Below are 27,537 nucleotides of genomic sequence, written 5' to 3' on the forward strand. Positions count from 1 at the left end.
CAGTAATCTCTATACTCAACATGGAGTTCAAACTCATAACCCCAAGACCAAGAGTCACGTGCTTTTCTGACTGAGCCAGTCGGGTGCCCCTTAACATTCTTGAAATTGGGCTATGATTTCATGCTTAATCTACAGAAGGATATTTAAACTATGTCTAGATTTAAATAGAATACAAGACTAGTTTACCCTTGGGAAAATTCAGATTTAGAGAAAAAAGAAATTATTGGTATTTGAGTGGACATTGTGCAGTGGATTTCTGGGTCCCCTGAAGCGCCTTCTTTAGATTTTGTTACCCTCACTATTGGACCTTATGTCACTGTAAGCTCTAGACTTCTCTTTTCCATGAAGAGGAAAGCCTTGCTGACTCTAACTGAATAAAAACTCGTGTTGTGGGACTTTCGTTTGGTTGGGGAGTGGTGAGGAGAAGTTCTGTGAAAATAAAGAGGGGTGGAAATAACATGTTGATTAGTATGTGGCTGTGCTTGCTTGGAATTTGTGAAACTGAATAAAGAAAACCTCATTTAAAATGGGAGTTGGGAGGCCAGAAGGGGGAGCTCACACATACCACACCTCACACCTCGCACCTTCCCAGAACCAAAAGAAAGAGCCACACCTTGCATTCCTAACAGGGAAGAAGCCTACTCTACTAATCCCCGCCCAGGGAACAGCCCAGCCCAGGAGACGGTCACAGCTCAGCCAATGAAAAGCCATTACACTTGAAACACCCAGTGTAGCTAAAGGAATTTTGTTTATAGCAGCTCCTCCCAATTCCCCCTTTCCTCTGTAAAAGAGCCGTCCTCTCCTTTGTTCTCCTGACTTGCCTATGGTTTTATAGTAGCTTGCATGTCCTGAATTGCAACCGTCTACCATTTTCAAGTAAATCCATTTTGCTTGTAAAATAACTGACTTTTATTTTTAAAGGTAACGAATTCTTGGAGCACAACAGGAAAGGAGGCCTCTTAAGGGAACAGGAAGGGCAGGAGACATAGGAATTCTCAGGTGTCAGCAGGAGGTACCACTGAGCGACAACTTTCGGTTTATTCTTCTCATGTGTTAACGAGTCCAGAGGCTGGCAGTCCGTGGCTGCTGTAGCAGCTCCTCCAGGCATGCTGCCAAGACCCAAGTGCCTTCAGTCTTTCCACTGTACCACCCAGAGCAAAGGTCTGCCTTCCTTAGGCCAGAAAATGGCTCTGCTCTTGCTACGTTCCATGTATGTGCTCCTGACGGTATGTAGCGAGGACGAAGGTTCATGCTTGCCAAACCTGCTTTTTTGTATCAAACACCTGGAGGCTTTATTAAGTAGACTTCACTTGTATCTCTCTCTCTTCTTTTAATGTTTATTTTTTATCGTTTTTAACAATTTTTTTATCTTTATTTTTGAGAGACAGAGACAGACAGAGCACAAGTGGGGGAGGGGCAGAGAGAGAAGGAGACACAGAATCCGAGGCAGGCTCCAGGCTCCGAGCTGTCAGCACAGAGGCCAACACGGGGCTCGAACTCACAAACTGTGAGATCGTGACCTGTGCCGAAGTCAGAAGCTTAACCGACTGAGCCCCCCAGGCGCCCCTTTAATGTTTATTTTTGAGAAAGAGAGAGTGCGTGAAAGAGAGCATGAGCTGGGGAGGAGCAGAGAGAGACGGGGACAGAGGATCCAAAGCAGGCTCTGTGCTGACAGCCAAGAGCCTGAGGCGGGGCTCAAACTCATGAGCCGTGAGATCATGACCTGAGCCAAAGTTGGACGCTTAACTGAATGAGCCACCCAAGAGCCTCTCCCTGCTTTTATACTGTTATCAACTATAGTTACCTTGTTATATATTAGATCCTCACTTGTATCAAGATCACTTGTATTAGGTCCTCAACTGTACAAGACCCACTTCTATCTCTAAAATTGCCGGGGCTGTTATACGGCTACCTTTAGCAGGAGCTGGGGAAGTATTCTTAACTAGCCACATTATCATCTTCCTCATCCGAAGTGGCCTTCTCCTCATGAAGATACTGAAGATTTTGTCATTTAATGACAAAATCATTAAATGACAAAATTCTCAATAGCAATTATGTTAAGTTTTTGAATTTTACTGATCAGGAAAAACACTCATAACGACATGTAACAAGCAGGACAGATTAATATGCACAACATAATCCCAATTTTGTTTAAAAAATATAATTTACATACATACATACATGCCCCACACATGGAAGTTCCAAAATGTTAATAGTTGGTAATATCTACAGAGTTTGCATCATGTCAAAGGGGTATTGATGAACAAAGTTTTTATCACACATTTTTTCCGAATTTTCTAAATTTTCTGTAATGAACTTGTATTATCTTTAAATAGGAAAAAAGATGCCATTTTAAAAAATACCCCATATACTCTAAAGGAAGACCAAGTCCAAAATATTTACACTTATTCAGTTTCATCTTCATTGTCAAAAGAAAGGAGGGAACTGTTCTTGATCTGCTTTTGTGAGTTCTTTTTAACGGAGTCCTGCTTATTTATTTGACCTTCATTTGCCTTTTTCTTTTTTGAGCTTGCTGTTAGACCTGAATATTTTTCGTCTGAGGAACGCTTGACTGGTTTTCGATACATGATTCTTCCATCAGCCATAGCCGGTTCTTCATCTGCAGCAAAGACAAAGTTAAAGAACTTTCTTCTCTCATTTTGCCTTTATTGGAGAGTCAAATGGCAAGAAAAATCTCAGATGGTATTTAAAGATGTCCTGAGTCCATTCGATCTGGTCTTCTCCACTGCTTCTAGCTACATACCCACAAGATGGGCAGTCACTTAATAAAAACTCACTTCCTGTGAAGTATTCCATAACATTGCCAGTCCCCAATTAGTTATAATCTGGCTGTATTTTGAAGTGTTTTGAAAAGTGATTGTTTTGAACTCTAGCATTTTTCCTTAAAGCAATGTAATTAATATTTAGGAATAATGAAAAACATACCATGTAGCATACCGCAGTTCAGGCACTGATTAAATAAATACACCTCTGTTGACTAATCTGTAAACCTAACCACTTTTTTTTTTTTTAAACAGGATGTTTTTATTTAAATTTGCACTTTATCCTTGTAACAACCCACTAAAGTAGGTACCATTATTGTCTCCATTTTACTGATGAGGGAACTGAGGCTGAGAGGTGAAATAACTTGTTCGTGATCACACATCTGGTGAGTGTTACAGCTGAAGTTTGAACCTAGGACCGTCTCCTTCAAACATACCATACTATTACATAAGATAGTTTCGTATTTCAGGCTCCTTAAATTGTTAGAAAAAAAATCAGATTACTTCTAGACATACCTGCTTTGGCAGCCTTTATTTCTGCTTTAATTTTCATGACTTCTTCAGCTGACAGGTCTCCCTTTTTTAAAATCACCACTTGGGGCTGTTCATCTTCTTTGTCACTGTGATCACCATCTTCATCTGGGAGCTGAAGCTGGATTCTCTAGGGGAAAACACAAACACCACATGTAGACGTCTGACCTTGAACCAAATACAACCATGAGACACCGTAATTACTAAGGGAGAAGGGTAACTTTATTGACAAAATGTATTTGGCAGTGACTTTCCAAGTAACTCTTTTTTTTTTTTTTATTTTTTTAAATTTTTTTTTTTTTTCAACGTTTATTTATTTTTGGGACAGAGAGAGACAGAGCATGAACGGGGGAGGGGCAGAGAGAGAGGGAGACACAGAATCGGAAACAGGCTCCAGGCTCCGAGCCATCAGCCCAGAGCCCGACGTGGGGCTCGAACTCACGGACCGCGAGATCGTGACCTGGCTGAAGTCGGATGCTTAACCGACTGCGCCACCCAGGCGCCCCTCCAAGTAACTCTTAAGAGCCTAACCCTGCCACACTAGGGAAGAGATCCACCTGCCAGTTACCCTGAAGTGCCTGCCCACAGGGATCAATTTCCATCTCAGCAGGACCCCAGCTCACGGTTCCCAGTGTCAGGGCCCTCTGCTTCAAGTACTGCCCACCCAGCCGACTCAGGGCAGTGCTGAACCACATCAACTCTGTCTGCTCTTCACCAACTGTTTTCACTTCCATCTCTTCTCAAAGTTAGACAAAAAATCATCAATGCCGAAGTACAGAAGGCAGCAAGTAAAAGGTGTTCTTCCACCTCTGATTATCTCTCCTCCCGTCTGACGGCTTCAGTCAGGTGGGTATCCTACAGCCATTTCCTAAGTGTATAAAAATATGGAAGTTTGGAAAACATTCTGTATGCAAAAAGAAGACCGTACATACTATGGGACTTGATTTCTTTTCTTTATGAAATTTCCCAAACATAAAAGTACAGAGAATACCAAGAGAAAACAGGTACTCACTATACACATTACAAGTGGTAACCTTGGGTCAGTTGATTCGTTTTCAAAAAATGTCAGCTACCATAAAAGCCCCACTCCTCCAACTTCTTTTTTTTAAGTTTATTTGAGAGAGAGAGAGGGAGAGAAGGAGAGAGGGCTCACGCACGCGCGCATGTGGGGTAGGGGGCAGAGAGGGAGAGAGAGAATCCCAAGCCGGCTCTGTACTGTCAGTGCAGAGCCTGACTCGGGACTTGAACTCACGAACCATGAGATCATAACCTGAACTGAAACCAAGAGTCGGATGCTTAACCAACTGAGCCGCTCAGGCACCCTGCACCCCAACTTTTTTTACTCAAAAATAATCTTTGTATAGTACCTTGGAATTATCTGTTAATATGAAATTCTGTATTTTAAAAACCACTGCCTAGTATTTAATTATATATATGGTCATCTCATGGTTTATTTGACCAGTACCCTGTACATAAAAATTTTGGTTGTTTCTAGTTTTTTCCACTATGCACACATTTTTATTTACTTTTTCTACTATGCACTTATTTTTGTTCAATTTTGTGAACTCATGTGTAAGATAAATTCCTGGAAGTGGAGTTGCTGGGTTGAAAGGTATGTACATGCACCACACATTATTCAAATAACTTGTTACTGCACCTCTCACAGAGCCTTCCTTGTCTCCTAGACAAGGCAACAAAGCCCTAAGGCACCTGGCCTAGAAACACAGCTTTCTCCTACACCACACTCATAGCCTCTGGACTCCAGCCGGGTTGGAGGATTGCAGACACATGTCCATATTAGCTCCTTTGCCTCCCCTATCTCTGAACCAGTTCCTAGTGCCTAGAAAGCCCCACTGCCCCTGGTGCATACCTGCTCAAGCTGCCTTCTAGACTTAGATTCTTTAGAAGTACTTTCCTGATCTCACCTTGTCTTCCTTCTCACACTGTGCATAGCTCATAGGGTGCATGTACCATACTGAGTTGCCAATATTTTTCTATCTGGTTCTGCTAGGTGAGTTCCTTTGAGGTACTAGAGGCACCGAGCCTCTAGAGGCTCAGAGCCTGGCAAACAGCAGGGGCTCAAGAAGTATTTGTTGATCTATTCATGAATGACTAATAGGATGAAAAATGATGAACCTGAAAGCCCTGGCCGGCAAGTTACAGGCAAGTTCGCTCATTTTGTCTACATCCCAAATCTGCTCGATCACTTCACAAGTGCATTCTCTTTAATAATATCCATGTTAGTTCACTGATTATTCATTAGTTTTGCATTATTTTTTTCTGAAAGTTTCCAATAAATGATCACAAACTAGTGGGTAATTAGTACTAAAATTTTTTAATGTTTATTTATTTTTGAGAGAGAGAGAGAGACGGAGCACGAGCAGGGGAGGGGCAGAGAGAGAGGGAGACATAGAATCCGAAGCAGACTCCACGCTCTGAGCACAGAGCCCGATGTGGGGCTCAAACTCATGAACTGTGAGATCATGACCTGAGCCCAAGTCAGATGCTTAACCAACTGGGCCACCCAGGAGCCCCAGTAAGTATTTTTAACCAAGGAAATGGGACAGTGAAATAAAACAAATCCTGGGGTGCCTGGCTGCTTCAATAGGTGGAGTATGTGACTCTTAATCTTGAGGTTGTGAGTTCAAGTCCCACAATGGGTGCAGAGGTTACTTAGAAATAAAATCTTTAAAAAAATTCCTGGTGTTTATTAGATTGAGAGTCATTAATTCTGACTTCTCTTTTTGTTTATACGACTGGCTGGAAAATAAGAGAAATGGTTAAAGAAACGGTGGTTGTTCAAAGCCACTCCTGAATTAACTCTCAAGAAGGTGAATAAGGTAATTTAACTTGACTATATAATGATTTCCCATGAAACTCTTCTTTTTGTTAACTAGATTACTAGAATTACTAGGTTACTAGATTGACTAGATGACTAGATTGATGATTATATTGCCAACCTGATTAAGAGTGCTGTTGGTTTCTCAAACACAGAAACATAGGGGTATTTGTCTGTGGAAAAGTCTCTTGCATAAGTTTAAGTCACTGATATGAGTTGGAAAGTACCACCCCCACCCCAGGTTCTCCTAAAACAGCATTCCCAGCTAGAATCTTCAGGGTGTTAACCACACACACATGATCATCACAAGGACTTCAAACAAACTATAAAATTAGGTTTCATAGTCTCCTCATTGATGAATCCATATCTCTTTTCTGAAATCTCATCCTTTGTGTCATCATCACCATTTTTGATCCTGGGGATCCGTCACTCCCTGATCAAATTCTCTCTAACCAAAAATGGCTCCTTGTTGCCAAATGAATAGTCCATATGGCTTTCTCTCCAACTGGTTCCTCAATCACACAGTCCATGCTTTACCATCTTTTTTTTTTTTTTTTTTTAAAGATTTTACTTTTAAGTAATCTCTACACCCAACACGGGGCTCGAACCTACAACCCTGAGATCAAGAGTCGCATGCTCCACTGACTGAGCCAGCCAGATGCCCCGCTCACTCACCATCTTTACACTTTTATCCACCCTTCCTTCCATCTCTACCTGCTGACCTACCCATGCTCAAGATTCAATCTAAGTATCCCTTCCTCTTGAAGCCTTGCCTGATGATAAGCACAGTCAATAGAACTGGTCACCTACTATTTGGTCCAGGCACTGTGCCAGGTGCTAGGAAAATACAGAAAGATTAAGATACTAACTCAGAGAGTTTGATTTAGTGGTGACAATCACAGGAAAGCAAGTAGTTGCAATGCAAAAAGATGAATATCACAGATATGGACAAAGTGAACAGAGGAAAAGTATTTGTAGGAGCTTGGAAGAGGTTCACAGAGGTGGTGACCTGTGAAGGCAGAGACGAAGCAGCGAAGAAGGTTTTAAAAGAATATGGTATTTTGGAGATACATCTCTGTGTTCTTTCATTTTCTTTCACAATGCCTGGACTTAGCATATTCTCATTGGATTGAGTAATTTCACACAAGTCAATCTTGTTTCCTTTACTAAACTCTAAGTGACTTGAGGGGCGGGTATTAGTTTAAGTGCTAGACACAGAATGCTAAGTAAATTCTTTATTTCTCCACACATCCCCTAAGCATAATAGTCTCTTCCTACTGAAAGAGATAGGGCAGGTTTTGAAGTGAACCAGTTAGGGCTGAAGCCTGGGAGGGCTCAGAAGTTGACTCCCACTGATCTCTATCCTTAAACTGTAGAGGGGCTGCTCTTACCTAAAGCTCCTCTTCTACTTAAATCCAAAATATTCTTTTTTTTTTTTTCAACGTTTATTTATTTTTGGGACAGAGCATGAACGGGGGAGGGGCAGAGAGAGAGGGAGACACAGAATCAGAAACAAGCTCCAGGCTCTGAGCCATCAGCCCAGAGCCCGACGCGGGGCTCGAACTCCCGGACCGCGAGATCGTGACCTGGCTGAAGTCGGACGCTCAACCGACTGCGCCACCCAGGCGCCCCTAGATCCAAAATATTCTTAAACATACTTTTGGTGGGGAGGAGGAGGAGGGAGGTGTGGTTGTTAAACAATAAAGCATAACAATAGATCCAGGGCATTCTTCCAAAGATCCAGACTCCAGGTCTAGGGCATCAGGTCATTTGATCGAGCGGCCTTCAGTAACTTTATCTGGAAAACGAGACTACGCTACCACCCATCCTGCTAACTACAGGTTTTGGGATAAGCAAGTAAGAGAGAGAAAAGTGATCTTTCTTAACCATCTACCAAGGACGAGGCGCTTTACCTGGGTCCAGTCATTTTCAAGAATACAACAGCACTACGAAAAACGACAAATATCTTCCTGGGTATAAGAGGCTGTAGTAGTTTGAAGAGGACCAGCCTGGGGACTGAAGCCCACCCAGATTAGGGGCTGGGCGCAGGTGAGGGGAGGGACCCGTCACTGCCAGGCAGGCCTTCAAGTCCAGGCAGAAGCCGTTAGTAGCGGGAGGGCAGCGTTTCTCCGGTAACGCAACTGCCCTGGGCTCACCTTGGTCTCCACGGTGGGCCCTTCTTTGTAGCCGACCCTCTCTTTGAAGCGGGCCAGGAACGCCGGCTCGGCTGGCCGCACGTACGAAACCTGGTTCCGCTTGCTCATGGCTGTCCCGGGAAAAGACAGGTTCCCTGGGCCCGCTTGAGAGTGTACATTGGTTATGGCGCCTGCTCGTGACGTCACGCAGTCCCCGCCCCCTGACTGGAGGCCGGGCAACATGGCAGCCCCCTTGCTGGCGTCAACGTCCGACCGGAGCGCCAAATTCAAATTTGCGGCCATCTTGAGCGTTCGGAATCCCGGCGCGCTGCGCGGCTGGAGGTGGGGGTATCCGCTGCATTGGTCTTGGGATCGAGGCGTGAGGGCGCCATGGCGCCCGGCTGCAAAAGTAAGTAAGGAGCTCCGGCTTCGTGACCCTGTCTCCGCCCCCAAATGCAACTGTGCAGGACTGCAAACCCCAGCCGCCCGCAGGGTTCCCGGCTGGGCGTGAAGGGCAGAAGCGGACCCAGCGTCGCGGGGCGTTTGGGACCTCTCTCGGACCCTCAGTCAAAACGCGGCTCGAACAGCAATCTTCCCTTGTCTCTGTGTATTGGGCCCACGCCACAAGCCAGGCACAGTTCTAGGCGCTTGGGCTGAGCAGGGAACCGGAGAGCCCTCCAGGAGCTTGACGTCCAGCGACCTGCTGGTTCTTCCTTCCCGTTCTCGGTTCTGTCGTTTCGTGGCTGCCCTATTCCCGTGTCCCGACCGGGGCTGTCTCTAAGTATCCTTGCCTGAGGTCGGCCCAGGCTCTCACCACCTTCTGCGTGTTTCCACGTTACTGATTGTCCTGAATGGGAGAACTTTTCATGCTCCAAGCACGTCTTTGCCTTCTGGAGGGCCTGCTGTACAATTTCAGATAAGCACAGGATGTCTTTCTATTATCACAAATTCCTATTTTCTTCTCAAGGGGACCCGTTCCGTTTCTTCCTTTTAACTTTGGAGAGGAGCACTGCCGATTTTGATAAACCCTCCAGTTTTCACTAATTTCTTCGTCCTTTGGCGTTCTCGAGTACGTGCCCCATGTCTTACATTGCCTAATCCTTTAAGGATTAGATTTTGAGCTAATTCGATGGATCTTGGTGAGTGGTATGAATGGTAATGAGGAGAGGCCGATGTTAGAAGATTGAAGAAACTGAATTTGTGGTCGTTGATGAGACTTCCAACAACATTAACGCTTGCAGCTGTCAGTTGTAATTGTTTTCTAATGGATTTGTTGTTTTCGTTAACTTTTTAGGTCATCACTGTGTGCTCTCTTTTTCCATCTGAAATGTTTCTCTTGTCATTTTCAGTATTCAGGGAATATTAGCGCGCACATTGGTTCATTTGTGGAGTGAAATGTTCAGTGTGCGTTCTGCGCAACCATGGTATTCTGTAAATCTGGACTCAAATGAGAGAGTTGATAACCTGTGATAAAGTTAGAGCATCTGTTTACATAATGGAAAGTGACATTTGTGTGTCACTGTCTATGAAAGGACTCTGACCTATCTGTAAGTGATGGGAACAAGGGTATTCACAGCTCTCTTGTGTGAAAATGGTGATTTCCATGGGAAACGCTTCTGTTCCTTGAAGTCTCTTCACAACGTCAAGGTTGAGGACATCCCAAGTGCTGCTTGCATTCCCAGCAGTCCAGAGATCTGGAGCAGGACTTGGGGAACTCAGGCAGTGCTCTCCACCACTTTTCCTTTTGCCAAAGCTACACAGGGACTATTTCTTTGCTGCCAACTCTTGGAGAAGCTGCGAAGGAAGGGCAGGTGGGGAACTGGGCAATCTGGTGCATTTCCCACTTCACAGATCTTCATCTGCTTGAGGGGATATAGCTGCAAAGGGTAGTTTCCAGAACAGTTGTTCTGTGTGAATATTTACTTTGAGCTTCTGTGCTATGAAATTAAGAATAGAAATAAGCAGAATAGGAGGAATAGAAATTAAGGTGTTTTTTTTTTTTTAACTGATGTCCTAGTATTTATTTATTCAAAGTTTATTGAGTGTTCACAGTGTGTCAGGCAATGCCCTAGATAATGCTTTACAGTTCATTTGGAAGAGAAAGAGAGCAAACTAATATATATTTTGATGACTGTAAGTCCCTTGAGGGAAAACAGGCCCAAGAAGGGGAGTTAGAGTGATAGATAATTGGGTGGGTGTGTATGGAGATAAGCTGGTGTTTCCCATAATTCAAGGTCATGGAATACTTGACCCATACTTGACTAAATACTTGAGTAAATCCCCAAAGTCAATACTTGAGAACACAATACTTGAGTAAATCCCCCCCAAAATGTTACAGGCAGAAGGTACAACACATGTAAAGGTCCCAAAGGGTGGCATGTTCTAGAAATAACAAGAAATCTAGTTTGGTTGTACTGGAGCAAGGAGTGTAATAGGAAATGAGTTGTGGAGGTGGTGACGGGGGAGGCAGGGGCCCTAGATCATGTCCGGTCCTGTAGGCTGTTTTAAGAACTTTGCCTACTCCGACTGAGAGGGACAACCACTGCAGAGTTTTGTATTTTTGTTTTTACTTTTTTTTAATGTTGTATTTATTTTTGAGGGAGAGAGAGAGAGAGTGGGAGGGGGCAGAGAGAGAGGGAGACACAGAATCTGAAGCAACTTCCAGGCTCTGAGCTGTCAACACAGAGCCCGACACGGGGCTCAAGCCCACGAAATGTGAGATCATGACCTGAGCCCGTTGGATGCTCAACCGATGGAGACACCCAGACGCCCCTAAAAAATAACTTTTAGAGGCGCCTGGGTGGCTCTGTCAGTTAGGTGTTTGACTTCGGCTTAGGTCATGATCTCATGGTTTGTGGGTTCGAGCCCTCCGTCAGGCTCTGTGCCGACAGCTCACAGCCTGGAGTGTGCTTTGTGTTCTGTGTTTCCCTTTCTCTCTCCTCTTCCCCAATTCATCCTCTGTCTCTCTCTCAAAATAAATAAACATTAAAAAAAAAAAAAAGACATCCACAAGAATAGCAGCTTTAAAAAAAAAAGAAAAAATAATAAAAAATAACTTTTAATTTTGCTACAATTTATGGAAAAATTGTGAGAGTAGTACAAAGAAATCTTGCATAATATTCTTTACCCATAGTGACCACTTTCCATTTTGCCGCATCTGCTTTATCATTCTTTCTCCCTCCTCTCTTACCCTCCCAATTGTGTGTGTGTGTGTGTGTGTGTGTGTGTGTGTATGTATGTATACATATTTTTTATGAGCCATTTGAGAGTAAAATGGGGACATGATATACCTTTACCAGTGAGTAAATATGTATACTTATCAGTGAGTGATTTCTAAAAACGGGTATATTCTGTTGACTAATCACATTGCAGTTATCGAGAAAGTTTACATTGATATAGCACTCTTGTCTAATCCACAGTCCGTATCTTACTTTTATCCATTGTCCAATAATCTACTTTCATAGTTTTTCTCTAGAACCAGATCCTTCATTGCATTTAGTACTGATGTCTGACTTTTTTTTTTTAACAGTTTGAGATGTAAGTCAGATACAATACAATCCACACCTATAAAGTGTAAAACGGTTTTTAGTATATTCACAGATAATGTGCAACTATCAGCATCGTCCATTAGGACATTTTGGTCACCTCAAAGAAATCTCATACCTTCAGTCCTCACCCTTCCCACCTCCTTATCCCCCCACCCCCAGCCCTAAGTAACATCTACTCTTTTCTTCATTATTCAGAGTGGCATATTGAAATCTCCAGCTGTTGTTGTTGAATTGTCTATTTCTCCCTACTCTTCTGTCAGTTTTCACTTTGTGTATTTTGGTGATCTGATATTAGGTGAATATATGTTTGTATTTGTATTATTATCCTGAGGGATTGACCTTTGTATCATTATAAAATGTCCCTCTTTAAAATTTTTTTTTTAATGTCTTGTTTTTGAGAGAGAGACAGAGTGCGCGCAGGGAGGGGCAGAGAGAGAGGGAGACAGAATCTGAAGCAGGCTGCAGGCTCTGAGATGTCAGCACGGAGCCCCACGCGGGGCTGGAACTCACGAACCGCGAGATCATGGCCTGAGCTGAAAAGTCAGATGCTTAACCAACTGAGCCACCCTGCTGCCCCTATAGAATGTCCCTCTTTATCTCATTTATCTTTTTCTCAACATTTGTTGTTGTTTTGTCCAATTTTGGTTTAGGTGAGATACCGTTTTTAATTCTTTTACTTTCAGTGTATTTTTATCTTTGAATCTAAAGTGTGTTTGCTGTAGATAGTATATAGTTGGAGCATGTTTTCATTAGTCTGACAGTCTCTGCCTTTTAACTGGGTTATTTAATCCATTGGCATGTTGTTATTGATACAGTTGGATTTACATCTGCCATTTTACTTCTTGTTTTCTACGTATCTCACATCTTTTATGTTCCTCTGTTCTTCGTTTACTGCTTTTTCTTAAAGCTTTTTAAAAGTTTAAATGCATATCCTAACATTCTAATTAATTTAAGGTAGGCTTCATGCCCAGTGTGGAGCCCAATGCAGGCTTTGAACTCACCACCCTGAGATCAAGTACTGAGTGAGGATCAAGAGTTGGATATTTAACTGACTGAGCCCCCCAGGTGCCCCTAACATGCAAATTTTATCAGAATTAGCTTTGGGTTTATACTAGCTTAATTCCAATGATATAAACCTTACTCCTATGTAGTTCTATTCCCTCTCACCCCCCCTTTTTTTTTTGATATTGACTTGGATATGTCAGGTAGGCAGTTAGATGTGAGAATCTGGTGCTCAAGAGAGTGGTCCAGGGAGAAGGTTTAAATTTGGGACTCGTCAACATACACTTAGCATTTAGAACTGTGACCCAAGAACCGTGAGATCATGACATGAACTGAAACCAGGAGTGGGACACTTAACCAACTGAGCCACCCAGGCGCCCCACCTTTACCATCTTTTGAAAGATGGGTCTGCTAGCAGCAAATTCTCTCTGAGATGCCTTCTGGTCTCCATCGGTTATGTTGAGACGTCAGCTGGTAATGTAACTGGGTTCGCTTGTAAGTAACAAGTTGTTTTTCTCTTGCTGCTTTCAAGATTTTCTCCTTCTCTTTGGCCTTCACCATTTTTATGATAATGTGTCTGTTTGTGGATCACTGTGTTTATCCTGTTTGGAATTCATTGAACCTCCTGGAGGTATATGTTGTTTTTTCAATGAGTTTGAGAAGTCTTTGGCTTTAAAATACTTTGAAATTTTTTCCCTGCTATTTAGCTTTTCTCTCCTTCTGGTACTCCCCATTACACCTATGTTGGTGTGCTGAATGGTGTCCCACATTTTTCTGAGGCTTGCTTCACTTTCCTTCATCTGTTTGTTCTTTGGCTTGTATAATCTCTGTTGATCTGTCTTTGAGTTTGCTTATTTTTTCTTCTACCAATTCACATGTACTGTTGAGCCCTTCTAGTGAGTTTTTATTTCAGTTATTGTACTTTTTGGACTTCAGAGTTTCAGTTTTTCAGAATAATTTCTATTGCTATTCTCTATTTGATGGGGCATTGTCATCATTCCTTTAACCCTTTAATTATGATTTTCTTCAGTAATGTGAACATGTTTATAATGGTGACTTTGAGGTCTCCCAACATCTAGATGCTGTCATAGGCAATTTCTCTTGCCAGCTTTTTTTTTTCTTTTTTGTTTTTCATAGTTTATGGGTCATCCTTTCCTGTTTCTTTGCATGCCTTGTCATTTTTTTGTTGTTGTTGTTGGATACTTAACATCTTAGATAATAAATTTATAGCAACTTTGGATACTGGCCTTTCTACCGTCTGGGGGTGGTTATTTGCCTGTTTGTTTAATAACTGGCTGGATTGCTTTAGTGACATTTGTTTCCCTCCCAACGTTAAGCCTTTGATGTTGCTCCTCAGAGAAGTCCAGTTTTGGGTACACCCACAGTCACCCTGATGACTTTTGGTGGTTTTGGTGGGGATCTCTCTCTCTTTCCCTAACCACACGTAGCTCTTAAACTTCAGGAATACCAGCTGATTGCCTTGTTGTTTTCCAACAATGCCTGGAATATTGCCTTATAAATCAGTCCAATTAGATTCTTGCCCTTTTGAAGGAAAAGTTTCTGAGGTCTGTGTTTGATATTTGTTCTCATCCCGGTAAAGCCGCTTCCAGCTGTCTTAGCTCCCAGTTCTCACCTGCAAATTAATAGGCCTGCAAGTTTTGTTTGAATATTGAATCTCCTCCTAATTGCTTCTCCCCACAACCTTCACTGTTCTTGAGTGTGCCATTGGGCTTGAACTTCTCCTTGCTTTGTTGGAAATGAAGTCAGCTCCTTTGGAACTATCTCTTTGTGGTCTGTCTCTCCCCTGAGGCAAAATCTCTCATCCTAGGCTCTGGAGCTGGGGGTGAGAACAACAACAGTGTTCTTTCAGAGTGACACCTCTGGTCTAGTTGCTGAGTATTTGTTGGGAATGGATGTGTGTGTGCGCGCGCGCGCACTTGCGTGCCCACCGCAGCAGCCTGGGGTCCTCTTGACTTGCCTCTCCTAGTGGAGAAACACTGTCTCACCAGCCAGAATAAGGGTCGTCAGGACCCCAGTGTTCTCAGCACACTATGTCCAAGGTAGAGCCTCGTTCCACAAGTGAGGCTGGGTGGAAGAAGGGAACCCCCACCTCTCAGTCATACTTACCTGGGATTTAGCCTTAGGCAGCTGGCTGGAGGCTGGGTGAGAAATTGGTAACCTGCTCCTGGGAAGAAAGCCCTCCAAGTAGGAACTGAGTGGGGGGAGGAGGATCCCTGTGTTCTTAGCTGCAAAGTCTGGAGTGAAGACTCCCAACTCGTTGAGCTGGGAGGGAGGGAGCCATCTTGGTTCAATAGACACTCACTTCTCTTGTGAAATTTCCAGTGATCTTGACTAGATGTTTTTTCATTTGCTGTTTGCCTTTATGGCTGTTTCTAGAGGCTTTAAGTGGCTTTTATTTTTTTATTTTACCAGTTTCACTGGACAGTGGGTCAGTATAGTTCCTCTTGCAGTCATGCTGGAAGTTGATCTCTGGCTTCTTTTTTGGCAGAATAATTCTCCCTGCTAGGTTGAAAATAGGTGGCAATTGGGGGAATGAGAGAGTGAGAGAAAGAAAAACAGAGACACTGTTGTAATAGCTCAAATAGGTGATGTTGCTGGCTTGATTTCATGGTGGTCATAGCAGTGGATTTAACCAGAAGTTGTAGGATTCTTGATGGATTTTGAAGGTAGAGCCAAAGATTGGCTAACAGGTTGGATATGAAGCGTGAGAAAGAAAGGGGTGAGGGATAACTCCAGGGTTTTCGGCCTGAGCAACTGAAAGATGGAGTTGTCATTAATCAAGGAGGAGAAGCATGTTTGGGGTAGGGGTGGGGTGATCAGAAATTCAGTTTTGGACATTGTAAATTTGAGACATTGCCAATTGGGCCTCCAACTGGAGATGTCAGGTAGGCAGTTGGATATGAGAGTCTGTTGCTCAAAAGAGTGGTCCAGGGAGAAGGTTTACATTTGGGACTCATCGACACATACTTAGCATTTAGAACCATGAGCCTGGATGTCCTCACCAATGGAGTGGAAGAGAAGGAAGATCGAGACCTAAGCCCTAGAATGCCTCACTGTCAAAAGGTCAAGGAGCCAAGGAGACTGAGGAGTGTTAGCAATAGAAGAGTAGGGTAGATAAGAATTGGATTTTTAGGGGCACCTGGGTGGCTCAGTTGGTTAAGCAGCCAGTTCTTTTTTTTTAATTTTTAATGTTTATTTTTGAGAGAGAAAGAGAGACAGTGTGAGTGGGGGAGGGGAAGAGAGAGAGGGAGACACAGAATCTGAAGCAGCTCCAGTCTCTGAGCTGTCAGCGCAGAGCCCGATAAGGGGCTCAAACGCACAGACCGAGAGATCATGACCTGAGCCGAAGTCGGCCGCTTAACCGACTGAGCCACCCAGGCGCCCTTTTTTTAAAATTTTTAATGTTTATTTTTGAGAGAGAAAGAAAGAGAGACAGTGTGAGTGGGGGGAGGGGAAGAGAGAGAAGGAGACACAGAATCTGAAGCAGCTCCAGTCTCTGATGAGCTGTCAGCGCAGAGCCCGATAAGGGGCTCAAACGCACAGACCTAGAGATCGTGACCTGAGCCGAAGTCGGACGCTTAACCAACTGAGCTACCCAGGCGCCCTTTAAGTGGCCAATTCTTGATTTCAGCTCAGGTCATGATTTCGGGGTTCGTAAGTTCGAGCCTTGTGCTGACAGCACAGAGCCTGCTTAGGATTCTCTCTCCCTCTTTCTCTGCACCTCCCCCACTCATGTGCACCCTCTCTCTCTCTCAAAATAAATATTTTTTTAAAAGGATGGGATTTTACATTGCAATTTTTTAAAATCTATTTTGGGAGAGAGAGTGGGGGCAGGGGATGTGAACAGAGAGAGAGAATTCCAAGCAGGGTCCATGCTCAGTGCCAAGCCCCATGCAGGGCTCGATCCTACGACCCTGGGATCATGACCTGAGCCAAAACCGAGAGTCCATCACTCAAACAACTGAGCCACCCAGGTGCCCCTATATTGCAATTTTAAATGCCTGTAATAACTTCTTGTCTGTTTTTCTAGCTGAGTTACGCAATGTGACAAACTGTCAGTCTAACCAACCAAGGTAAGAAAAAAATCTTGTCACTGAGACCAAAAGAATTAGGGATGTAATATATTTTTTTTAAGTTTATTTTTTTATTTTTGAGAGAAGGTTGGGGGGGAGCATGTGAGAAGGGGAGGGGAGAAAGAGAGACAGAGGGAGAGAGAGAGAGAGAGAGAGAGAGAGAGAGAGAGAGAGAATCCCAAGCAGGCTCTGTGCTGTCAGTGAGGAGCCTGATGTGGGGCTCCATCCCACGAACTGTGAGATAATAACCTGAGCCGAAATCAACAATCAGGCACTTGGGTACCCCACCCATGCGGATGTAGTATTCTTAGAACGTTTAACAAAGTAAGGGATACTTGTTTCAGCATAAAGCTCAGTTCTTAGCTACCTGGAAATCTGGAAACATCACACTTCTTCCCCAACTCTCCCCCCATCCTCTTACCTTCCAGGCTAAAAGATGGAATCAGTAACATAATTCTCCCTTGGGGTGACTATTTTATTATGGCTGTTAAGAGGGAAATCAGAGACAAGCAATGCTTAGAGCTCCGTGGAATCAACTTCCTTTGAGTTGATTTCACGTAAAAGCTTGTGATGATGAGTATCGTGAAGCAAATCAGTAAAGGGTGTGAGTCACGTGCGACACTTCTAGAAGAGGTGAATGTAAGTGAGTAGGTTGGGGGCTTTGTTGGGGAATCTCAGTATGGAAACATTACAGGCAGTATGGGACTCAGATCCTTTTTTAGTTTTCTCCAGTAAACTTAGGCTGGTACATTTCTTGTCTTTAGTAATGAAGGTGATGCCATCAAAGTTTTTGTGCGAATTCGTCCACCTACAGAAGGTTCTGGATCAGCTGATGGAGAGCAAAACTTATGTTTGTCTGTGCTCTCCTCTACCACTCTCCGGCTGCACTCCAACCCTGAGCCCAAGACCTTCACATTTGATCATGTTGCAGACATGCACACCACTCAGGTAATGATAATTTGGGAAACTTCACTTTCCTTTTGGATAAGATTCTATGATTTGTGAGGATTTCATTTCTGGTCTCTTTAGTTTGATAGATCTCAGATAAGGAAGCTCAAACATTAAATATTTTAGATGTAATCGATTTTAAAATATTTTAAATTTAATTTTATTAGGTTTTTTTTCCTTCATCAAACTTTGTACCAGAACGATCAGCCGGCTTTACTTTTCTCTCACCATCCAGTGATGGGGGTTAGTGGAGGTGTATTTTTCAGAGCCAGTTGGGTGATTGATAATAAGTATGGTTCAGCTTCCTAGTTTAGGGAGAGTATCTTAGTTGTGGCCGCTGTAACAGAAATCTCAAAAACAGGGGGGCTTAAACAGCAAACATTTATTTCTCACTGTTCTGGGGATGGGAATTCTAAGATCCAGGCCAGGAGATCTAGTGTCTGGTAAGGACCTGCTTGCTGGCTTTTAGACAGCTGCCTTTTCACTGTGGAGAGAGAGAAAAAGCAATTCTCTTGTGTCTCTTCTTAGAAGGGTACTACTCGCCTCACTAGTGCTCCACCCTCATGGTCTGATTACCCCCCCAAAGCCCCAAGTCCAAATACCATGGGGATGAGGGTTTCAACACGGGAACTTTGGGGAAGACACGTTCAGTCCATAGCAGAGAGTAACAGGTTTAAGATTACTATGATGTCAGTAACTGGTTTTCTAATTCAGGACAGTTTAGTTAAGATCTAGTCAGCACCATCCATTAGAACTTTCCGTAATGAGGGAAATGTTCTATATCTGCACTGTCCATTACAGTAGCCCCTAGCCATATGTGGCTATTTAAGTTTGAGTGTATTAAGATTGAATAAAATTTAAAATTTAGGGGGCGCCTGGTGGCTCAGTGGATTAGGCATCTAGCTCTTGATTTGGGTTCAGGTCATGATCTCACAGTTGGTGAGTTCGAGCCCTTCATGGGGCTCCATGCTGACAGTGCAGAACCTGCTTGGGATTCTCTCTCTCTCCTTCTCTCTCTCTCTCTCAAAATAAATAAATAAACTTAAAAAAATAAAAAATTTTTAAAAATTTATTTTCTCAGATATGCTAGTGCATGTGGCTGTTGAACACTTGAAATGTGGCTAGTGCGTCGAAGGACTTGACTTTTAAGTTTTATTTAATTTTAATTAATTTGAATTTAATAGCCACATATGGCTAATGACTAGTGTATTAGACATCACAGATCTTGATTACTCCTTTATACACATGGATGTTTTTAGTGAGACATTTGGATCCTTGGATTTTTTTTCATCTAGGACATGGCTGGTCAGTGGAAATATAAAGTTATCCACCTATATAATTTTAAATTTTCTAGTAGTCGTGTTGAAAAAAAGTAAAAAAACAGGCAGGCTCACTCTTCCTTCCTTCCTTTCTTCCTCCCTCTCTCCCTTCCTCCCTCCTTCCTTCCTTTTGGAGGGACTGGGGGAGAGAGAGAATCTTAAGCAGGCTCTGTGCCCAGCGTGGAGCCTGATGCAGGGCTCGATCTCACAACTGTGGGATCATGACCTGAGCTGAAATTAGGAGTTGGATGCTTAACTGGCTGAGCCGCCCAGGTGCCCCAGACTTAATTTTAATCCTATATTTTATTTAACCCAGTATATCCAAAATATCTTTTCAACATGTTATCAATATAAAGCAAATTATTAATGAGGTATTTTCCATTCTTTTTATTCATGCTCAGTCTTCTAAACCTGGTGTATATTTTATACTTATAATAAATCTCAAGTTGGAGTAGCCATGTTTCAGGTGCTCAATAGTTACATGTGGCTCATGGCTACTGTATTAGTGCAGGTTTAAGAATTCTTGCACTGTTGGTAAGATTGCATCTACTTATGTGTGTAAAAATGAAAGCAAAAAATCAGGTATTGATTATTTAGTACAAACTTGTGGGAAAAGCACTGAAGAACACACAGGGCCATGTATCTGATGCTAATACCCATATGATATTTGTACGTAATGTGCTGACAAAATTCTGTATGGATTCTAGATGTGAGTTTTAAACCTAGCATTGTATAGGGGGTTAGTAGACGTAATTATGTTTAACGTTTTATCATCTTAGATGTTTTAGCTTTTTTTCAATACTGGATACAGTTTTTATTTTATCACAAGTGTTGTAAAGTCTAAGCACACTGTTTTTATTGTTATGTTTTAGAATGTAATTTAGGAATGTGGTTCATTTTTATGAAATGTTAACATACTTGGTGCTTACATTTGTAGGAATCCGTGTTCTCGACTGTGGCCAAGGGCATTGTGGAGTCTTGCATGAGCGGGTATAATGGCACCATCTTTGCATAGTAAGTTGCCGACTCTGTCCTTACACAAGGGTGCAGTAGTGAGCGCTTCTGTTCATTTCTTATGGCCACACCGTGAATTACCACAAACTTAGTGGCTTGAAACAACACAAATGTATTGTCTTTCAGTCCTGTAAGTCCGAAGTCTGACATGAGTCTTGCCGTCTCACTAAAATAAATAAGCTAAAATAAGTAAGTGTCCGGCGCTGTGTTCCTTTCTGGAGGCTCTAGGGAGAATTCCATTCATTTCCTTGCCTCTTCCAGCTTTTAGAGGCCACTCATATTACTTGGCTCCAGGCCCCTTTATTTTCAAAGCCAGCAACATGCAACCTTCCAACTCTGCTTCCTTAGTCACATGTCCCTCCGACTACAGCTGGGACAGGTTCTCTAATTCATGTGATTAGGTTGGACTCACCTGGATAATGAGGGTGGCGGGGGATTAAACGCTACCTTGTGGAGAAAAGAGTATTTATATTATTTGAAATTCTTTTCTGAGGAAGATTTGTCTCTTCTCTCCCATTTTTTAAATTATACTTTGGGTTATAATCCAATACCTTATTTTTATCTTGTTGCTCATATTGTCCTAGATTGGCCATTGGAAGCTGTTTGAGGCTGGTTTCTGTGTCCTTTTGCTTGAGCACTTCCTTTGTGACAACACAAGCTGTTCCTGGCTCATCTGTATTTTCCCTGTCCTAGGGCTAGAATCAGCCATTTCGACAAGGAGCCCTGGTTCCTTTTATTGGAGAATGGTGCCCAGGATGTGGGCACTAGGTGTGTTTGTTGCTACTGGAGTGTCATTGCTTCTAGGCCTTCTCAGTAGACAGCTAGGTAATATATGTATACATACTTAGTCGTGTATGTGGACATACCTGTAATTGTATCTGTATCTATCCGTTTGCATATATATATATTAAGTTAAACATGAGTTCATGCTTATGTCTCTGACTCTAATCCAGGAGGTTAGAATCCATATGGGTTCATTCTAACCTTCCTTCTTTGTTTATCTCTAACTTCCCTTGCTGGCATTGAGAAACCTGGCTGCCACTTTCTATCATCCCTTTACTGATTCGTTCAGCCCCAGTATACATGTAAAGTACTTTCAGAATTGTTATTCTGTATCCCTGTGAGAAACAAATTTACACAGTACAATGTTTATGTACAGTTCATTTTCTTTAAAAAAAAAATTTTTTTTTTAAGTTTATTTATTTTGAGAGACAGAGCAGAGGAGGGGCAGAGAGAGAGGGAGAGAGAGAATCCCAGGCAGGCTCCGTGCTGTCAGTGCGGAGCCTGACGTGGGGCTCGAACTCACGAACTACGAGATCATGATCTGAGCCAAAACCACGAGTCGGATGCTTAACCGACTGAGCCACTCAGGCACCCCTCTTTTTTTTTTTTTTTTAAAGCCTTAATAATTTCCAGTCAAAACCTCCTTTTCTGAAGTTACTTAGGTTAGCTCCTTTGCTGCCCACTGACTTTGGTGTAATGTCACACACTTGTGATGTAGTTATGTGCATTCCATTCTGGGACCGCTGACATCCTAGTTGATGTGTTTTGCTTGTTTTTTAGTTTGCATGCTTTAAAGTTCACCCTTTGTGATACACAGCTGTATTGTGTTTTGATAAATGTAGAGAGCCATGTATTTACTACCCCGGCACTGAAAATGACTGTTTCTGGGATGTCTGGGTGGCTCAGTCAGTTAAGCGTCCGACTTCAGCTCATGTCATGATCTCGTGGTGATCTCACAGTTCATGGGTTCAAGCCTCGTGTCAGGCTCTGTACTGACAGCTCAGAGCCTGCAGCCTGCTTCAGATTCTGTGTCTCCCTCTCTCTCTGCCCCTCCCCTGCTCACTCTCTGTCTGTCTGTCTCTCTCTCAAAAATAAACAAACATTAAAAAAATTAAAAAAAATTTTTTTTAAACATTTATTCATTTTTGAGAGACAGAGAGTAACAAAGCATGAGTGGGGAAGGGACAGAGAGAGAGAGGGAGAGAGAGGGAGATACAGAATCCGAAGCAGGCTCCAGGCTCTGAGCTGTCATCACAGAGCTTGATGTGGGGATTGAACCCATGGACTGCAAGATCATGACCTGAGCTGAAGTTGGATGCCCAACTGACTGAGCCACCCAGGTGCCCCCCCCCCCCATTTTGTTTGAAAAGGACCATTTCTTCACCTTAAAAGTTTCCCCTGTTTGTCCCCCTTGTAGTCAGCCACTCCCCCTCCCCTCAACCCCTGACATCCAGGGTACACGAATACATTTTCTGTTCCTATAGTTCTGCCTTTTCCAGAGTGTCATATGAATGGAACCACACAATATGTAGCCTTTTGGATCTGGCTTCCTTCTTTTATTAAAAATGCCTATAGGATTTGCCTGTGTTGTTGCAGGCATAAATAACTTTTTTTTCTTTCTCAGTAGTTTTTTTTACTGTATGGATTTATCATCTTTGTTTATCCATTTCCCCGTGAAAGGATATCTTAGTTGCTTCCAGTTTTTAGTGATTATGAATATATTGCTACAAACGTTTGAATGTTGGTTTTTGTGTGAACATAAGTTTTCAAATCATTTGAGTAAATACCTAGGCATGCAATTGCTGGGTCATATGGCAAGTCTATGATTAACCTTATGAGAAACTTGCCAAATTGTTTTCTATATGTATATTTAAAGTGAGTCATGATCCTCAACTTTCTAAATTTTGGCAGCCTTAAAATATTGCTATAGATTTAATGTGGAATGTAAGATGGAGTCCAGAAGGCATTGTGACCTTGGCATTTGTGCAAAGTGAATTTTAGTATCATTTCAGATTTATAGGATATATAGATTAATGGGCATATATTTGTAGTGTATTATTATTTTTTTTAGCAGTAGGCTTTCAAATTGTATTTAGAACTAGAGCTTTTTTTTTTTTTTAATTTTTTTTTTTTTTCAACGTTTATTTATTTTTGGGACAGAGAGAGACAGAGCATGAACGGGGGAGGGGCAGAGAGACAGGGAGACACAAAATGGGAAACAGGCTCCAGGCTCTGAGCCATCAGCCCAGAGCCTGACGCGGGGCTCGAACTCACGGACCGCGAGATCGTGACCTGGCTGAAGTCGGACGCTTAACCGACTGCGCCACCCAGGCGCCCCTAGAACTAGAGCTTTTTAATAGAATGTAGTGAATTATTTGATACATTTGAGGGGTGGCTGGATGGCTCGGTTGAACGTCCAACTTCAGCTCAGGTCATGGTCTCGTGGTTTGTGGGTTCGAGCCCCATGTCGGGCTCTGTGCTGACAGCTGAGAGCCTGGAGCCTGCTTCGGATTCTGCGTCTCCCTTTCTGTCTGCCCCTGCCCCTGCCCCTGCCCCACCCACACTCTTTCTCAAAAATAAATAAACATTAAAATTTTTTTTTAAATATATTTGGGCAGCTAATGCTTTTTGTGCATGTGCCCTTGGTTTATAATTGTGTCAAAACACAAGAAAATAAAAAACACATTAAGAAGTATGAACTTTAGGCTCATATGCACATATATACTAACTTGAAAGTTTGCCTTTGCTTTTCATGCTTACTTTTCAGCTGTGTTCAGGAGAGCTGAGTGTTTTCTCTTGAGCAGTAAGACAGAGGCCTATTTTCTCATTTGTCTTAAGAGAAGAAAGATTTTTTTTTCCCCACAGAGTATTTTGAGTGGTAGAGTTAAAAAATGAATTGGAGGGGCGCCTGGGTGGCGCAGTCGGTTAAGCGTCCGACTTCAGCCAGGTCACGATCTCGCGGTCCGTGAGTTCGAGCCCCGCGTCGGGCTCTGGGCTGATGGCTCAGAGCCTGGAGCCTGTTTCCGATTCTGTGTCTCCCTGTCTCTCTGCCCCTCCCCCGTTCATGCTCTGTCTCTCTCTGTCCCAAAAATAAATAAACGTTGAAAAAAAAAAAAATGAATTGGAAATAGAGCCACAATTGCCAGAGACTGTTATCTTTAGAACTGTTATCTTTAAATACCTTACAGTTATACTAATTATGTTTAATTTGTGGCATATTCATTAATAATGTAACCAAAATTTCTTTTGGTAGAAGAAGGTAGAAATGAGAAACACTTGGAGAGAAATGAGTGAAAGTTGGATGCTTAACTGACTGAGCCACCCAGGTGCCCCCTGTTTTTTCTTTTTTTAAATCTTTTGGGGACATTTAACCAAAAAGTCGATTCAGATTTTTTCTTTAATATTTGGGCTGTGAATCCAAACTAAAGACATTTGACATCCTGATCGACATCTATCTTTAACATAAACGTTTTTAGTTTTAGTTTTTGTTACTCTTGTTTCTTGGGGTAACGGAGGAGACATGATGCTACGCACAAAAATCAGGCCTGTACCATAAGGGTTTTTGAAATTGCTTTTTTTTTTTTTTCAACGTTTATTTATTTTTTTTGGGACAGAGAGAGACAGAGCATGAACGGGGGAGGGGCAGAGAAAGAGGGAGACACAGAATCAGAAACAGGCTCCAGGCTCTGAGCCATCAGCCCAGAGCCTGACGCGGGGCTTGAACTCACGGACCGCGAGATCGTGACCTGGCTGAAGTCGGACCCTTAACCGACTGCACCACCCAGGCGCCCCAAAATTGCTTTGTTTTTAAATGAAGACATTTAAGTATCTTTAAAGGCATAATTTAGGAAAGGAATTGCTAAATTGTTAGAACAGAAAAAGTTGAAAACAAAATTCCAGTTGGTTCTGGTTAAATAAATGATACGTTCATGGAATACAATGTAGGTAATAAAAATAATGAAGTAGATCTCTATTTACTACATAGAAAAATATCTGAGATAAAATTAAAGGACAAAACAGATCACAGAGCAGTATTTCAGTTTTGTAAATAAAAAGTAAATGAGGGGCGCCTAGGTGGCTCAGTCTGTTAAGTGTCTGACTCTTGACTTTGGCTCAGCTCATGATCCCAGAGTCATGGGTTTGAGCCCTGCGTCGGGCACCTTGCTGAGCGTGGAGCCTGCTTAAGGTTCTCTTTTTCTCTCCCTCTGCCCCTGTCCCCAGCTCCCTTAAAAAAAAAAATTTTAAACAAAAACTCTGATGGCTATGTTTGTATAATCCTGAAGAATTACCAGAAAATTAACAGTGTAGCTCTTGGTGGTAGAATAGGAGAGAAAAAAAATGAATCATTCACTTTTTACCTAATATAATTTTTTTTTTTAATTTTTTTTTTTTTCAACGTTTATTTATTTTTGGGACAGAGAGAGACAGAGCATGAACGGGCGAGGGGCAGAGAGAGAGGGGGACACAGAATCGGAAACAGGCTCCAGGCTCTGAGCCATCAGCCCAGAGCCCGACGCGGGGCTCGAACTCACGGACCGCGAGATCGTGACCTGGCTGAAGTCGGACGCTTAACCGACTGCGCCACCCAGGCGCCCCTAATTTTTTTAAAAAGTAAGCTCAGCACCTAATGTGGGGCTTAAACTTAACTACCCTGAGATCAAGAGTTGCATGCTCTACTGACTGAGCCAGCCAAGCGTCTCTACCTAATATAATTTAAAAAAAGAAGGAAAATAAGATCTTTGCGGGGAAAATTTTTTTAATGTTTATTTATTTATTTTGAGAGAGAGAGAGAGAGAGAGCACATGCGCACACGCATGGGAGAGGGGCAGAGAAGGAGAATCCCAAGCAGTCTTCACAATGTCAGGGCAGAGCCCCATGCGGAGCTGTATCCTGCAAACCATGAGATCATGACCTGAGCCGAAATCAAGAGTCAGACGCTCAATCAACTGAGCCACCCAGTCACCCGATGTTTGTGGAGAAAATTTATCTATTAGTAGACCTTATTAAAGTAGGAGGGTAGTCTTTTAAGTTTTGTGTGGAAAAATAACATATAAAACATTTGTTTTTACAGTGGACAGACTGGCTCAGGGAAAACATTTACGATGATGGGTAAGTGAATTAAAATTTATTATTTGCTGGCTTAATCTACTCTGCGATGACAGCACCTAGGCACCAAGTACATTTTGGGGGAAGTCATACTTTCTATATACTATGTTGACCTCATAAAATTAGAGATATTTCCCAGGCTTATGTCAAATTGGGAGTTCCATGATAACAAAGTCCATGTTTGCAGCTGTGTTCCGTCTGTGCTTAGCACAGAGTAGGTGCTTAATAAACAGTTTTTGAATTGGGTTTAATGACTTTTTATATACTTATAAATCTGTAAAATTACCACCCAGACCAAGACTCCTAATCAGTAACTACTTTACCCCCTTCCCCTGAAGTATCTATAACTCTGACTTCTATCATCATTAGTTTTGCTTGTTTTTAAACATCTACAGATGAGAGTACTGTATGCACTCTTTCGTGTCTGGCTTCTTCCTCTCAGCATTAAGTTTCTAAGAGTCGCTCATGTTGTTGCATGTAGTGCTAGTTTGTTCCATTGCTGTATCCCGTTCCTGTATAATGTGTTATTGTATGAATATGCCACATTTTCCATTTTACTGTTGATAGACATTTGGATTGTCTCCAGTTTTAGACCATATGAATAATGCTGCTATGCCACTTTATCTTGTATGTGTCTTTTCAAGTTCATTTCTGTTGGGTACATCTCTAGGAGTGGAATTGCTGGATCATAGTTACGTGTGTATCAGCTTTAGTATTTATATGGCCCTGATACATATGGAAATTCTAGGGCCTCCACGTCCTTGTCTATACTTGGTATTGTCAGTTTTTAAAGTTTTAGCCTTTCTGGAGTATGTGTAGTATTATCTCATTGTGTTTTTGTTTGCAATTCCCTGATGTGTTGACAGCTGAGCATCTTTCATATGTTTATTGGACATTTGAATAGCCTTTCTGTAAAATGCCCATTCAAGCTTTTTTTCCATTTAAAAAATTGGCTTATCTCTTTCCTACTCATTTGTGGGGATTTTTGTAAAATAGGTTAGCCCTTTGTGTACAACATAACAGATTTTTCTTTAGTTTTTTCATTTGTCTTTTGATTTAAGGTTTTTCCCTTTCTGCCAAAGTTTCTAATTTTTTTTTTGGTGGTTGAATTTTGGTGGTTGTTTTTTTTTAATGGTTTCTGAATTGTGAGTTATAGTAAGAGAATTACGGAGTGAAATGAGAAGGAACCACAGACTCTCTGGGAGAAGAATCTTCCAGGCTGTAGGCTCTGAGTTGGGAACTTGCTCAAGAGTGTTCAAACATCAAGAAGACCCATGGGCTAGAGGGGAGTTTTCCAGACCAAGGGGTTGTAGGGAGGGACGTTGGAGTAATACTCTGAGGTCAGCTCATGTGGGACCTGGCTGGGATTTTGTATTTTGTGAGTGCGATGTGAAGTCATTGGAGGTTTTTTGTTTTGTTTTGTTTTTTAAAGAAC

General features: G+C 42.4%; 2 protein-coding genes across 2 annotated transcripts in view; one reads left to right on the forward strand and one right to left on the reverse strand.

Moving 5' to 3' along the window:
* Positions 1–2,052: 2,052 nt before the first annotated feature.
* Positions 2,053–8,470, reverse strand: KIAA1143 (KIAA1143 ortholog). Its single transcript, XM_030305549.1, has 3 exons — positions 8,310–8,470; positions 3,300–3,444; positions 2,053–2,620 (listed from the first exon to the last, which is right to left on the reverse strand). Exons 1-3 carry the CDS (start codon positions 8,415–8,417, stop codon positions 2,406–2,408), a joined length of 468 nt encoding a protein of 155 aa, XP_030161409.1. The 5' UTR covers positions 8,418–8,470; the 3' UTR covers positions 2,053–2,405.
* Positions 8,471–8,614: 144 nt separating this feature from the next.
* Positions 8,615–27,537, forward strand: part of KIF15 (kinesin family member 15) — a 79,186-nt gene continuing 60,263 nt past the window's right edge. The window contains exons 1-5 of the mRNA XM_030305572.1: positions 8,615–8,697; positions 16,890–16,932; positions 17,697–17,880; positions 20,137–20,213; positions 26,068–26,105. Coding sequence (XP_030161432.1) covers positions 8,679–8,697; positions 16,890–16,932; positions 17,697–17,880; positions 20,137–20,213; positions 26,068–26,105 — 361 coding nt within the window. The 5' untranslated portion in view covers positions 8,615–8,678. The remainder of the gene's footprint in view (positions 8,698–16,889; positions 16,933–17,696; positions 17,881–20,136; positions 20,214–26,067; positions 26,106–27,537) is intronic.

Source organism: Lynx canadensis, chromosome A2 (genome assembly GCF_007474595.2).
Source record: "Lynx canadensis isolate LIC74 chromosome A2, mLynCan4.pri.v2, whole genome shotgun sequence".
NCBI lineage: Eukaryota > Metazoa > Chordata > Mammalia > Carnivora > Felidae > Lynx > Lynx canadensis.

What these genes read in the sequence shown, in the direction of transcription:
- KIAA1143 (XM_030305549.1), bottom strand. Translation starts at nt 8,417, where the DNA reads ATGAGCAAGCGGAACCAGGTTTCGTACGTGCGGCCAGCCGAGCCGGCG. An exon ending in GGCCCACCGTGGAGACCAAG is followed by an intron (nt 3,445 to 8,309) that starts GTGAGCCCAGGG and finishes GTTTTCCCCTAG; the next exon opens with AGAATCCAGCTTCAGCTCCC. An exon ending in AATAAAGGCTGCCAAAGCAG is followed by an intron (nt 2,621 to 3,299) that starts GTATGTCTAGAA and finishes TCTTTGCTGCAG; the next exon opens with ATGAAGAACCGGCTATGGCT.